Source organism: Somniosus microcephalus, chromosome 30 (assembly GCF_052327205.1).
Source record: "Somniosus microcephalus isolate GS21.2 chromosome 30, FLI_Smic_1.0, whole genome shotgun sequence".
NCBI lineage: Eukaryota > Metazoa > Chordata > Chondrichthyes > Squaliformes > Somniosidae > Somniosus > Somniosus microcephalus.
The window spans coordinates 31,029,607-31,043,917 of NC_141016.1; the positions used below are offsets into that span (position 1 = coordinate 31,029,607).

The 14,311-nt window shown below is 44.7% G+C and overlaps 1 protein-coding gene across 2 annotated transcripts in view; it reads left to right on the forward strand.

Annotated features, from left to right (window-relative positions):
• LOC147098093 (glycerol-3-phosphate acyltransferase 4) overlaps positions 1-14,311 on the forward strand; it is a 179,910-nt gene that overhangs the window by 144,976 nt on the left and 20,623 nt on the right. For both annotated transcript variants that reach the window (XM_085971325.1, XM_085971324.1), the window contains 4 exons: positions 1,680-1,769; positions 7,330-7,423; positions 12,834-12,949; positions 13,261-13,316. In XM_085971325.1, the coding sequence (XP_085827451.1) occupies positions 1,680-1,769; positions 7,330-7,423; positions 12,834-12,949; positions 13,261-13,316 (356 nt within the window). The remainder of the gene's footprint in view (positions 1-1,679; positions 1,770-7,329; positions 7,424-12,833; positions 12,950-13,260; positions 13,317-14,311) is intronic.

The following is a 14,311-nucleotide window of genomic DNA, read 5'->3' on the forward strand; positions in this document are numbered from 1 at the left end:
AGGCCATCAATATAAGATAGTCATCAAGAAATCAAATGGGGAATTCAGAAGAAACTTCTTTACCCAGAGAGTGCTGAGAATGTGGAACTTGCTACCACACAAAGTAGCTGAGGCGACTAGCATAGATATATTTAAGGAGAAGCTAGATAAGCATATGAGGGAGAAGGGATAGAGGGTTATGCTGATAGTTAGATGAGGAAAGACAGGAGGAGGCTCGAGTGGAGCATAAACGCCGGCATGGACTGGTTGGGCCGAATGGCTAAGAGATTAGCGTGCAAAATTAAGGCACATGGGATTGGGGGCAAGGTATTGACTTGGATAGAGAACTGGTTGGCGGACAGAAAGCAAAGAGTTGGAATAAACGGGTCGTTTTCCGAGTGGCAGGCCGTGACTAGTGGGGTACCGCAAGGATCGGTCCTAGGACCCCAGCTGTTCACAATATATATTAATGATCTGGACGAGGGAATTGGATATAATATCTCCAAATTTGCAGACGACACAAAGCTGGGTGGGAGGGTATGCTGTGAGGAGGATGTCGTGAAACTCCAGCACGATTTGGACAGGTTGGGTGATTGGGCAGAAACATGGCAAATGCACTATAATGTGGATAAATGTGAGGTTATCCACTGGTGGCAAAAACAGGAAGGCAGATTATTATTTGAATGGTAATAGATTGGGAGAAGGGGAAGTGCAAAGAGACCTGGGTGTTCTTGTACACCAGTCGCTGAGGGTAAGCATGCAGGTGCAGCAGGCGGTTAAGAAGGCAAATGGTATGTTGGCCTTCGTAGCAAGAGGGTTCGAATACAAGAACAAGGATGTCTTGCTGCAGTTGTACAGGGCCTTGGTGAGACCACACCTTGAGTATTGTGTGCAGTTTTGGTCACCTTACCTGAGGAAGGATGTTCTTGCCATGGAAGGAGTGCAGCGAAGATTCACCAGGCTGATACCTGGGATGGCAGGAATGACGTATGAGGAGAGATTGTGTCGACTGGGCTTATACTCACTGGAGTTTAGAAGATTGAGAGGGGATCTCATCGAAACCTATAAAATTCTGTCAGGCCTGGACAGAGTAGATGCAGGAAGGATGTTTCTGATGGCCGGGGAGTCCAGAACCAGGGGTCATAGTCTAAGGATAAGGGGTAAGCCATTTAGGACTGAAATGAGGAGGAATTTCTTCACCCAGAGAGTGGTGAACCTGTGGAATTCTCTGCCACAGAGGGCGGTGGAGGCCAGTTCATTAAGTATATTCAAGAAAGAGTTGGATATATTTCTTAAGGCTAAAGGGATCAAGGGATATGGGGAGAAGGCAGGGACCGGGTACTGAATTTGGATGATCAGCCATGATCTCATTGAATGGCGGAGCAGGCTCGAAGGGCCGAATGGCCTACTCCTGCTCCTATCTTCTATATTTCTATGTTCTGTGGTGTACATTCTATGTAATGGCTCAACTGATCAAAACTCAGGTGACACAGCACATACTAGGAATTGAATGTGGAATCTTGTGGTTTATCGGGTAGACATTGCATTTCCGCAATATAAGTTTGAACAGTTCCACGGGAGATCTTGTAAATTTTATTGAAATCTTTTTATTCTGCATACTGCAGCTTCTGTCTACTGGCTTCTGTTAATATTTCAATTCACTAAAGTTTTGCAGTGTTCCTTCTCCTCCCTTTGCCTAGGTTGAAGGACTTTCTCAGCAAGCATGTACATTTGATGTGCTACAGGATTTGTGTGCGAGCACTGACCGCTATTATTCACTACCATGACAGGTGGGTATGTAGCAGCGAATAGCAGAACTTGTTTGTGCGCGATCATGTCATCAGGTGTTTGTGCTTGGCAATAAAAGTTGGAAAGTTTATGGAATGTCACACGTTTATATTATAGCATCATAGAGACTTCACAGAAGGAGGCCATTTGACCCATCGAGCTGGTGCTTGCTCTATATACAACAACAACTTGCATTTATATAGCACCTTTAACATAGTAAAACACCCCAAAGTGCTTCACAGGAGCAGGCAAAATTTGACACCGTGCCACATTAGGAGCTATTAGGACAGGTGACCAAAAGTTTGGTCAAAGAGGTAGGTTTTAAGGAGCATCTTAAAAGAGGAGAGAGAGGCGGAGAGGTTTAGGGAGGGAATTCCAGAGCTTAGGGCCTAGGCAGCTGAAGGCACGGCCGCCAATGGCGGAGCGATTAAAATCGGGGATGCGCCAGAGGCCAGAATTGGAGGAGCGTAGACATCTATGAGGGTTGTGGGGCTGGTGGAGGTTCCAGAGAGAGGGAGGGCGAGGCCATGGAGGGATTTGAACACCAGGATGAGAATTTTAAATTTGAAGCCTTGGTGGACAGGAAGCCAATGTGGGTCAGCAACCTCGGAGGTGATGGGTGAACAGGTTAGGGTATGGGCAGCAGGGTGTTTTGGATGATATATACGTAGTAGAGCTATCTCCTCTAATCCTACTTGCTTGCTCTTTCCCCATACCCATTATTACATTTTTATGTGTTTACCCAATTCCCTCTTAAATGTCATGAGTTCAGTTACAACTTGTACTGATGATTTCCATATTTTAATAACCAATGTGGAAATAATTTTTTTGAACCTCCTTCTTTGTCGTGTTATGGAAAGGGCAGGCTTATGCGTAGTTTGAAGAGAAAGCACAAGGTTACAATCTCATACTGTACTTGTGTGGACAAAATAAGTTAATTCCCAGTGTAGCATTTTCTGAATTCTAACTACAACTTTACTGGTATCTGTATCTCTACATCTGTATTTAGTTACTTCCTTTTCTGATACTTGGTCTTACTTTTCGTTCAGAGTTCACTATTGTGAATTGATATGTCAACATTTTCTATTTACTTTTCTATGTTACATATTAAAATGTAATTGGAGGATCTAGCCACTAGTTTGGGAGTTATCATTAGAGTTGGTTTTATAGATTTGGTTTAGAAACATAGAAACATAGAAGATAGGAGTAGGCCATTCGGCCCCTCAAGCCTGTTCCGCTATTTATTGAGATCATGGCTGATCATCCAAATTCAGTACCCTGTCCCTGCTTTCTCCCCATATCCCTTGATCCCTTTAGCCTGAAGAAATATACCCAACTCCTTCTTGAATATATTTAATAATGAATTGGCCTCAACTGCCTTCTGTGGTAGAGAATTCCACAGGTTCACCACTCTCTGGGTGAAGAAATTCCTCCTCATCTCAGTCCTAAATGGCTTACCCCTTATCCTTAGACTGTGACCCCTGGTTCTGGACTCCCCTGCCATCGGGAACATCCTTCCTGCATCTAGTCTGTCTAGTCCTGTTAGAATTTTATAATTTTCAATGAGATCCCCTCTCATTCTTCTAAACTCTAGCGAATATAAGCCTAATCGACCCAATCCTCTTACGTCATTCCTGCCATCCCAGGTATCAGTCTGGTGAATCTTCGCTGCACTCTCTCCATGGCAAGAACAGCCTTCCTCAGATAAGGTGACCAAAACTGCACACAATACTCAAGGTGTGGTCTCACCAAGGCCCAGTATAACTGCAGCAAGACATCCTTGCTCCTGTACTTGAATCCTCTCGCTATGAAGGCCAACATACCATTTGCCTTCTTAACCGCCTTCTGCACCTGCATGCTTACCTTCAGCGACTGATGCACAAGGACACCCAGGTCTCGTTGCACTTCCCCTTTTCCCAATCTATTGCCGTTCAGATAATAATCTGTCTTCCTGTTTTTACCACCGAAGTGGATAACCTCGCATTTATTCACATTGGGCAGATGCATGGCAAATGCAGTATAATCACCCAACCTGTCCAAATCATACTGGAGTTTCTCTGCATCCTCCTCACAACACACACGCCCACCCAGCTTTGTGTCGTCTGCAAACTTGGCGATATTACATCTAGTTCCCTCGTCTAGATCATTAATATATATTGTGAATAGCTGGGGTCCTAGCACCGATCCCTGCGGTACCCCACTAGTCACTGCCTGCCACTCAGAAAAAGACCCGTTTATTCCAACTCTGCTTCCTGTCTGCCAACCAGTTCTCTATCCAAGACGGTAGCTTACCCCCAATCCGATGTGCTTTAACTTTGCACGTTAATCTCTTATGCGGGACCTTCTCGAAAGCCTTCTGAAAGTCCAAATACACTGCATCCACTGGTTCTCCCTTATCTATTTTACCAGTTACATCCTCAAAAAATTCCAGTAGATTAGTCAAGCATGATTTACCTTTTGTAAATCCATGTTGACTTTGTCCGATCCTGTCACTGTTTTCCAAGTGCTCTGTTATTACATCTTTTATAATGGACTCTTGCATTTTCCTCACTACCGATGTCAATTCCTCATTTTCTCTCTCCCACCTTTTTTAAATAGTGGGGTTACATTAGCTATCCTCCAATCCATGGGAACTGTTCCAGAGTCTATAGAATTTTGGAAGATGACCAGCAATGCATCTACTATTTCTCGGGCCACTTCCTTAAGTACCCTAGGATGTAGATTATCAGGCCCTGGGGATTTATCGGCCTTCAATCCCGTCAATTTCCCTAACACCATTTCCCTACAAATACTGATTTTATTCAGTTCCTCCCTCTCATTAGACCCTATGTCCCCTGACATCTCTGGGAGGTTATTTGTGTCCTCCTTTGTGAAGACAGAACCAAAGTATGTATTTAATTGGTGATGCCATTTCTTTGTTCCCCATTATAAATTCCCCTGATTCTGACTGCAAGGGACCTACGTTTGACTTCACCAATCTTTTTCTCTTCACATATCTATAGAAGCTTTTACAGTCAGTTTTTATGTTCCCTGCAAGCTTACTCTCTCATTCCATTTCCCCCCTCTTAATTAATCCCTTTGTCCTCCTTTGCTGAATCCTAAACTGCTCCCAATCCTCAGGTTTACTGCTTTTTCTGGCCAAATTATATGTCCTCTCCTTGGATCTTATGTTATCTCTAATTTCCCTTGTTAGCTACGGTTGAGTCACCTTTTTTGTTTTAATTTTATGCCAAACAGTGATGAACAAATTCTGTAGATCCATGCGATCTTTAAATGTTTGCCATTGCCTATCCACCGCCAACCCTTTAAGTAACGTTCCCCAATCCATCCTAGCCAACTCGTGCCTCATACCATTGTAGTTTCCTTTATTTAAATTCAGGACCCTAGTCTCTGAGTCAACTACTTCACTCTCCATTTTAATGAAGAATTCGATCATACAGGTAGACTACCCTTTATCCGGACTTCCAAAAACCGAAACCCTCTAAGGTTTTTTCGTTCAGCGTAAGTCGTGCGTACGACTTACGCTGAACGAAAAAACCTTCGGTTTTTAGAGGGTTCCGGTTTCGGAAGTTCGGATAAAGGGTAAGTCGTGCGCACGACCCCCCGCCGGCCCCCCCGCGGACCCCGCCGGCCCCGACAACCGCCGACCCCCCCCGCGGACCCCGCCGGCCCCAACAACCGCCGACCCCCCCGCGGACCCCGCCAGCCCCGACAACCGCCGACCCCCCCGCGGACCCCGCCGGCCCCAACAACCGCCGACCCCGCCAGCCCCGACAACCGCTGGCCCCGACAACCGACAACCGCCAGCAGGACTTGGTGTTCTGATTTTGAATTTTGCGGCTTATGCAACCCCACTAATCTCAGATCCTTTGCAGAAATGTATTTACTCACTGAGTCACCTGGGTTACTCCAATCACTTTTCATCTCTAACACTGTTTGTGATGAGGACAAGAATTTGCAAGATCAACGTACAGTTTTGAATGCACCACGGCCTCTCGGACAGTCAATTTCTCACATCAGGCATGACGTGCACTCCAAAGCTCAAGACTAATAGGATCCACCTTCCACAAAGATTTTACATTTAAACCAGATCTCCAGGACCACGGGCAAGTCATATACTCAGTGTGTCAGAATGCTAGATTAAAAGGAAACCAACCGACCCCGACTGACTTACGCTGAGCGTCAGCGTAAGTCGTGCGCACGACCCCCCCGCGGACCCCCGCCGACCCACCTTCCGAAATCCGAAATTCTCCTTTATCCGAAACTCGGCTGGTCCCGAGGTTTTCGGATAAAGGATAGTCTACCTGTATTATGATCGCTCCTCCCCAAGGGGCCTCGCACAACAAGATTGCTAATACGCATATACCATCCAGCCATTTCCCTCTGCTGTTGCCCCCACTTTCTGCTGCTTTTTCTTCAGCCGTACTGGCTGTTGAAACTTACAGAAAGAAAGGTGGTGAGGGACACGGGTCAGCACGAGATGGTGGTGAGGATCAAGGGTCAACACGAGAAGGTGGTTGAGGGTCGAGGGTCAACACGAGGAGGTGGTGAGGGTCAAGGGTCAGCATGAGAAGGTGGTCAAGGGTCAGCACGAGAAGGTGGGGAGGGTCAAGGGTCAGCATGAGAAGAGACAGGTCAGGGCTTGGACAGCAAGGTACAAATGCAGAGAACTGATCGAAGAAAGAAAGCAGACCCACAATGGCAGGTCTGTGAGGTAACAAAAATGATCTTTTTATAAAGGTTATATTTATGTTTCAGAAAGTCCCCTTGGCTTTCTTTCCATCATGATGTGCATGATGGAAGGAGATGAGAATTTATACCCCAGAAAGATGGTTTATTTAATCCACACTTTAATCTATATGGACTTGAACACTTTGCTTGTCACCCTTTCTGCAAGTCATCTAGAATTCTGCGGCCCATGTCCTTGCCCACGCTAAGGCCACATTGCCATCACTTCTGTCTTCACAAAACTCATTAGCCTCCTATATTCCAGAAAACTCTAGCCCTCATCTTCAATTCCCTCCATAGCCCTGTCCCTCCCTACCACCATGGTCCCTTTGAGCCCTGTGTTCCTGCATATATCATGTGGTTTTCCAGTGTCTAATGGTCAAGCAAGGAATGAGGCGATTTGTGATCACTTCTGCCACCTTGCCCTCACCCTTTACATCTCTGCCAACCTTCTCTCTGCCTTCAAAACCTCCCCGTAGATTATGCATTTGCCTCCTCCTGACCCTTTCCTTTATTTTTCTCTCCCTAGTGCCCTGTAAAGCTTTCCCAGAAGCCTTTTTGTATGTCATGAAGGCAAAGTTGTTGTATTGCTATTAGTAGGTGTGGAAAGAAAGGGAGAGATTACTGAGAAACATCCTGAACTGACGTGCATTTGAGTGAATGGGGAACCAGAGAGAATGGACAACTTCCCCAAACCTGTGTGTGGAACGAGAGGGGAGTGGCTGCACAGTGATGCCCTGAGCCAGCACACGACATGGCACAGGTTTTCAGGCAAGGAACTCTCCAGCGACTGCCTTGCTTTGTGTTCATTCCTTTTATTCATTTCCTCGGCAGTGAAAACAAGCCTAAAAATGGAGGCATATGTGTTGCAAACCACACCTCTCCAATCGATGTCATCATCCTGGCAAGTGATGGCTTCTACGCTATGGTGAGTGCTTTCTAATTCTTGACATTTGGATTCCAACAGTAGTAAGACGACCAGACTTATTAAGATCATGTCTCTGGGGTGGTGATTGTGACCTCTTTAAGCTTTGCCCCTATGTTTCAAGATATCATTCTGCACCCCCTCCCCACCCCAATCCATTATATCCCTATAATACCCATTAAGGATCTGTTCACATTCAAGTGACCACAAATGATACTCAACAGCCTTCTGTAAATTCAAAATCATAGAATCATAGAAGCTTGTAGCACAGAGGGAGGCCATTCGGCCCGTCGGGCCTGTGCTGGCTCTTTGAAGGAGCCGTCGTGCTGAGTCCCACATCCCCGCTTTGTGTCCCTAACCCTGTGAGTTCCTCATCCTCAAGAACCCATCCAACTCCCATTTAAAATTATTGATGGAATCAGCTTCCTCCACCTTTTCCGGTCGAGCGTTCCTGATCCCCACAACTCTCCCGAGTGAAAACATTTCTCATCCTCTCCCCTCGAGATCTTTCTCCAATGATTTTGAATCTCTGACCTCTGGTTATTGACCCACTCGCCAGAGGGAATAGTTTTTCTCGATCTACTCCATCAAAACCTCTCGTCATCTTGAAAACCTCCATTAGGTCACCTCTTAACCTTCTCTGTTCCAAGGAGAACAGTCCGAACTGTTCCAACCTCTCCTCATAACTGAAGTCCCTCATCCCTGGTAACATCCTGGTAAACCTCCTCTGTCCCCTTTCTAAGGCCTTTACATCTTTCCTGAAGTGTGGGGCCCAGAATTGCCCACAATACTCCAGCCGAGGCCTAACTAGTGATTTATAAAGTTCGAGCCTGATCTCTTTGCTTTTATATTCTATTCCTCTATTTATAATCCCAAGTAACCCAGATGCTTTTTTAATCACCTCATCAACTTGCCCTGCCACCTTTTAAGTATTTGTGTATATGGACACCAAGGTCACTCTGCTCATCGACACTTTGCAAAATCGTGCCATTTATTGTAAACTGTCTCTCCATATTAGTCCTCCCAAAGTGCATCACTTCACACTTCTCCACATTGAAAATGACATTGACAACCCACAGTGATGTTTGGGGGTGATGTGATTGTGTGGAAAAGGTGATTATGCAAATTGTCCTTATCCCTTTAAAATGTCATAATTTTAATAGTGGTTGAATCATGTCTGAAAAGGAAGGTTGGGTTAGAGTTAACTCAAGCTGCACAATAGCTTCTCACTTAAATGTGTATGATTTCAGAATGGGGAGCGTAAAAGACTGAGTGACTGGAATGAAAGACAAAGCAGCAATCTTGCATAAAAACATAAGTTTTAGAAATTGGGCCAAAAAAGACTTCTCCCATTTTTCATAGATCAGCCTAGGGTTGCAAAATTCTGGGAATTTTTAAAAGAGGAAACTTTCCATGGGAATTTATGGGAATTTAGAGTTTTTTTGCACACTGATGGTTTTTGTCTCTGACCCTTATGTTATCTTTGTTGTCAAAATAGACATACTGTTCCATACAAATAAAAACAGGCTTTCAAAACTTTATTTAGGTTATAATTTTGAACTTTATTGAACCCCCACAAAAAAGACCCATCTAAAATAAAATAAAAAGAGCGTCAGCTTATTTAGCCTGTAATTTGTCCTTATTTTGTCCCTTTGAGTCTTCTACTCATGAGTCTTCTGAGTCTTCTACTCCTCATTGCTCCTCCTGATTCTCTGACTCTGGCTCTGACGTGTCCATTTCCTCCTCTGTGTCAGTGTCTAGCTGTGTGATGGACACTTCTGTATCTGGCTCAATAAGTTGTAGGTTTGCCCGGATAGCCACCAGTTTCTCCACTCTCTTGTTAGTCAGCCTGTTGCGCACCTTTGTATGCGTATTCCCAAAAAGTGACCAGTTTCGTTCAGAGGCCGCTGATGAAGGTGGGATTTGGAGTATCACCGATGCAATAGGTGACAGGGCCTCAGATGCACAAAGTCCCTTCCACCAGGTATGTGCACTGATATGCTTGCATGATTCCCTTATCCCATCCCCATTCCAAAGACCTTGCTTGGTAGAGAACTTTGCCAGACTTCCCAGAACTTTGCCCACATCCAGATTGAGATGGTGTGAGAGGGTAGAAATCACACTAAGCGCTGTTGATCTGTTCTCCAGAAAGTATTGGTCTCCCAACATGCTTTGGGTCCAGCATGTATGCTGCAGCATGAATCGGCTTGACACAAAATTCTTGACGCGTCTGTATGAATTGAACAATTGCCTTCTCCTCTGCTTTGAGCAGCAGGGATGTGGGTAGGGCAATGCTGATTTGTTCTTTTAAATCAGTAAAAAGCCTGAGAACATCTGACAAGACAGCGTCATCTCCTTCAATCTGAGCAATTGCAGATGCTACTGGTGAGAGTAGTTTAAGGCTGCTAACCACTCTCTCCCAAAACACATCATCCAGCAGTATTTTCTTGATGGTGGTTTCCATATCCCCAGACTGGGATATTGCCATTTCTTGCAGCGACTCCTTACCCTCCAGAAGGCTGTTGTACATTATGACAACACCACCCCATCTAGTGTTGTTGGGCAGCTTCAGTGTGGTGTTCTTGTTCTTTGTCATTTGCTTGGAGTTGTAGGTTGCTGCAACTACCTGTTTTCCCCTGACATACTTAACAACTTGCTTGGCTCTCTTGTACAGTGCTTCCATGGTTCTCAAACCCATGATGTCCTTGAGGAGCAGGTTAAGCCCATGAGCTGCGCACCCAATAGACGTAATATGAGTGAAGTTGTTGCATTTGGATAAATGCTGCTGCATCTTTGTGGCATTCTTTACATATGGCTTTCTACAGTGTTTGCACATGTACACAGTCTTTCCATCTTTAATGCCTGGGGTAAAATGCTTCCACACATCCGACAGTAAACGTGGCATTGTTCTATGCAGAGAAATAAAGGGCATTCATCTCTGTGTCGAACTGCGGTCGATCAGCACGATTGCAACAGGGTGAGTACATTTTTGCTGATGCTCCATGTGATGGAAGCATGACCTGTACACACACGACGCTACATCATCAATAGTGTATTATTTTGTATATTTTAAATTGAAGGACAACAGAGTTCAACAAGTAACTGGTTTATTTGGTATAAAGTCTGATTTACTTACTGCATCATTACAACATCAGCAGAAAACAAAATGACTTCCCTCAGGACCCCTAACCTGGATCTTAAAAAAACTATAGCAGTCTTACAGATGCCTGCAGGCCAATCACAATTCGATATGCAAATATTACAAATAGAGGGAGCTAATCGCTCATCCACTCATCCAACCAATCAGGACACATTTGTTCACAGTCACACACAAAACTTGTAATTATTAAAACAAGCCAAGTAAGAAGATAAACATATATTGGTTAAGAAATTCCTGAATAATTAAGATTCCATCTCTGTTAGTAATTTTAAGAGAGGACCTGTGGGGGGAAAAAAAGAAAAACAATATTATGCTAGCATGTGCTTTTTTGGGCAAAATTCCCAAGCTAAACTTCCCGTGGAAAATTTCCGGAAATTTACTGGAAACTTTCCACCCCTAGATCAGCCCCACCTTTTCAACATTTTTCTCAATCTCTTCTCTGTCTAGACACACATACATCCAGTTGCCTCTTGAAGTGATTTTTACTGGCTGCTTCATGGCCTTCACTGGAATCTATTCAGCTTGGCTAAATTGGTAGCACTTCCACTCTGGGTCAGATGATAGTGAGGTTGAGTGAGGTGAGGAGTGTGATGGAATATTCTCCACTTGCCTGGATGAGTGCAGCTCCAACAACACTCAAGAAGCTCGACACCATCCAGGACAAAGCAGCCCGCTTGATTGGCACCCCATCCAGCACCTTAAACATTCACTCCCTCCACCACTGGCGCACCGTGGCTGCAGTGTGTGCCATCTACAAGATGCACTGCAGCAACTCGCCAAGGCTTCTTCGACAGCACCTCCCAAAGCTGCGACCTCTTCAACCTAGAAGGACAAGGGCAGCAGGCGCATGGGAACACCACCATCTCCAAGTTCCCCTCCAAGTCATACACCATCCTGACTTAGAAATATATCGCCGATCCTTCATCGCCGCTGGGGCAAAATCCTGGAACTCCCTCCCTAACAGCACTGTGGGAGTACCTTCATCATATGGACTGCAGCGGTTCAAGAAGGGGGCTCACCACCACCTTCTCAAGGGCGACTAGCGATGGGCAATAAATGCTGGCCATGCCAGCGATGCCCACATCCCATAAAAACGAATAATTTTTTTTTTTTAAAAACCCGTTAACAGGGTGAGAGCACAGAACTTGCAGTATTACTGAGATGTAGGTATTGCTGAACTCATGCCCCTGGTGCTACACTTGGCAGTTGAAGGTCCCATGGCACTATTAAAAGAGATGGGAGTTCTACTGGGATCCTGCCAATATTTCTCCCTCAACCAATACTATCAGAAAAGTCAATTAACTGGTCTGTTTTATTGCTATTTGTGGGATGTTACTGGCACAGAATGGCTGCTGTATTTCCCTACATAAAAGCAAAAATAATTAATTATATGAAAGGCTTTGAGATGGTTTTATGTGGTAAAATGTAGTGTAAGTGTAACTTAATATTCTTCGAGTGATAAAGTTCTGATCCCTTACTACTGGTAATATTGTAGTACTAACCAGTCAAGAAAAAAGTAGGTATTGTTTTCAAATCCCTCCATGGCCTCGCCCCTCCCTATCTCTGTAATCTCCATCAGCCCCACAACCCCCCGAGATATCTGCGCTCCTCTAATTCTGCCCTCTTGAGCATCCCTGATTATAATCGCTCCACCATTGATGGCCTTGCCTTCAGCTGCCAAGGCCCTAAGCTCTGGAATTCCCTGCCTAAACCTTTCCACCTTTAAGACGCTCCTTAAAACCTACCTCTTTAACCAAGCTTTTGGTCACCTGCCCTAGTTTCTCCTTATGTGGCTCGGTGTAATTTTTTGTCTTATAACACTCCGGTGAAGTGCTTTGGGACTTTTTACTACGTTAAAGGAGCTTTATAAATACAAGTTGTTGTTGTATAAATGCAGGTTGTTCATCGTTACTCAGTTGAAGAATCTGTAATGTATGGGTTGGGGATGGAGGAGGGAAGAGAAAAGCTATCCCTCAGATATTCACTAATACAAAAGCAAAATACTGCAGATGCTGGAAATCTGAAATAAAAACAGAAAATGCTGGAGATACTCAGCAGGTCAGGCAGCATCGGTGGAGAGAGAAACAGAGTTAACCTTTCAGGTCGATGACCTTTCGTCAGCCAGTTCTGCCTGACCTGCTGAGTATTTCCAGCATTTTCTGTTTTTACCTCCGATATTCAACTAGAGAAGAACTTGTTAACTGAAGTAACGAGGATAATCCTAACGCTGTGTGTAACTGGATTTTTCTACAGGTAGGACAGATTCATGGTGGGCTGATGGGAGTCATTCAGAGAGCCATGGTCAAGGCTTGTCCTCACATCTGGTTTGAGAGATCAGAGGTCCGAGATCGCAATCTTGTTGCAAGAAGGTGAGATAAAAGGAGCTGCAATTTAAAGGATTTGGTAACTATATAGTCCTTCAGATTCGTCTTCTGGCTTATCGGCAGATTGCCAGAACACTATTGTTGGTGTAGTAATAGAGCGCCAGTAATATTGCCTGTTGGTTTGGGAGGGGGAGACTGGCTACAAAGTTTACTTTCTTTTTAATGGCTCTGGGATCTGATTGGTCCACATCACATGCTTAAAAAGCACACATCAGAGAGCCAAGAGGAGTTCTACATTTGTAGATGTACATTATTTTATTTGTAATGGCCAACTCTGCTCTTTTTGATCCCTTTAGGCTGAGTGAACATGTAAGAGACCAGACTAAGCTTCCAATTCTGATTTTCCCAGAAGGTAAGTGTCAGCGCATTAAGTGGTTTGGTAGCAAATGGTCTTTCTCCATTCCTATAAGCAGCAGCTGTACTGGCCCTGACGCGGTATCTGCACTATGGAAAACAGAATTATCATCAGATAGGTGGTGAAATAACTTAAAAGTCAACTTACAGGCTCCTTTGATGGCTCAGTTGGTAAGGGTAGTGTGTAACTGGGCTATACAGACCAGAAGGCCTCCGGTTCGATTCCCACTCAATTCTTAGACAAGTTCAGCTTGAGCAGCAGTCGGTCTAATTGGACTCAGCTGCATTGAGGTACAAAGGTCCTGATTACTATTCAGTGACCGTCCTGCTGGAAAGACCACCTGTGACCATTGGGTTTGGCCTACATTGGGTTCAGCTGTGATGTTTCCCATGATTAAGTAGCCTCTCGAGGCTTGTTTGAGGATAGAAATAGCTGAGACGCTATTCCCTACAGTAACTGTTTCCTACACAACTTTGGCTCCATCTCTGTCAGCGACCTTTGTTTTGAAGTGTCTACAGTACTGACACACACCTGTGCAACTTGAAATAGGAGCCTGACAGCTGTAATCTCACATTTATATCAATCAGCAGATGCCAGCCTGTTGCAGCAGTGCATTTATCTTTGGCGAGGTGGTGATTGAGTTGAATTTAGTACTTTTGGTACATGCTCACACATCGTACATGTCACTAACATTGGTTCCAAGGGGAATGAAGGAGCTGGATTGAATGGAAAGGTGCGTATCTGCCAAACCTACACTAGTACCCTCCAGACGCCAGGCTGGAGATGCCGGGAGAATCCCCACATGGTACATGCTGCTGCATCTATAACAACGGAAGAGGAAATGTGCCCTAGCTCTACAAGGCAAATGGCAAACTATCAGTTGCCAGTTCATAACTGTCACATCGCCAGCTTCTATAACCTGCTTGTAATGTAGTTTTCTTTTGCAAGACTTGCATCATTTGGGACGATCAATTCACAGATGCCGTTTTGTA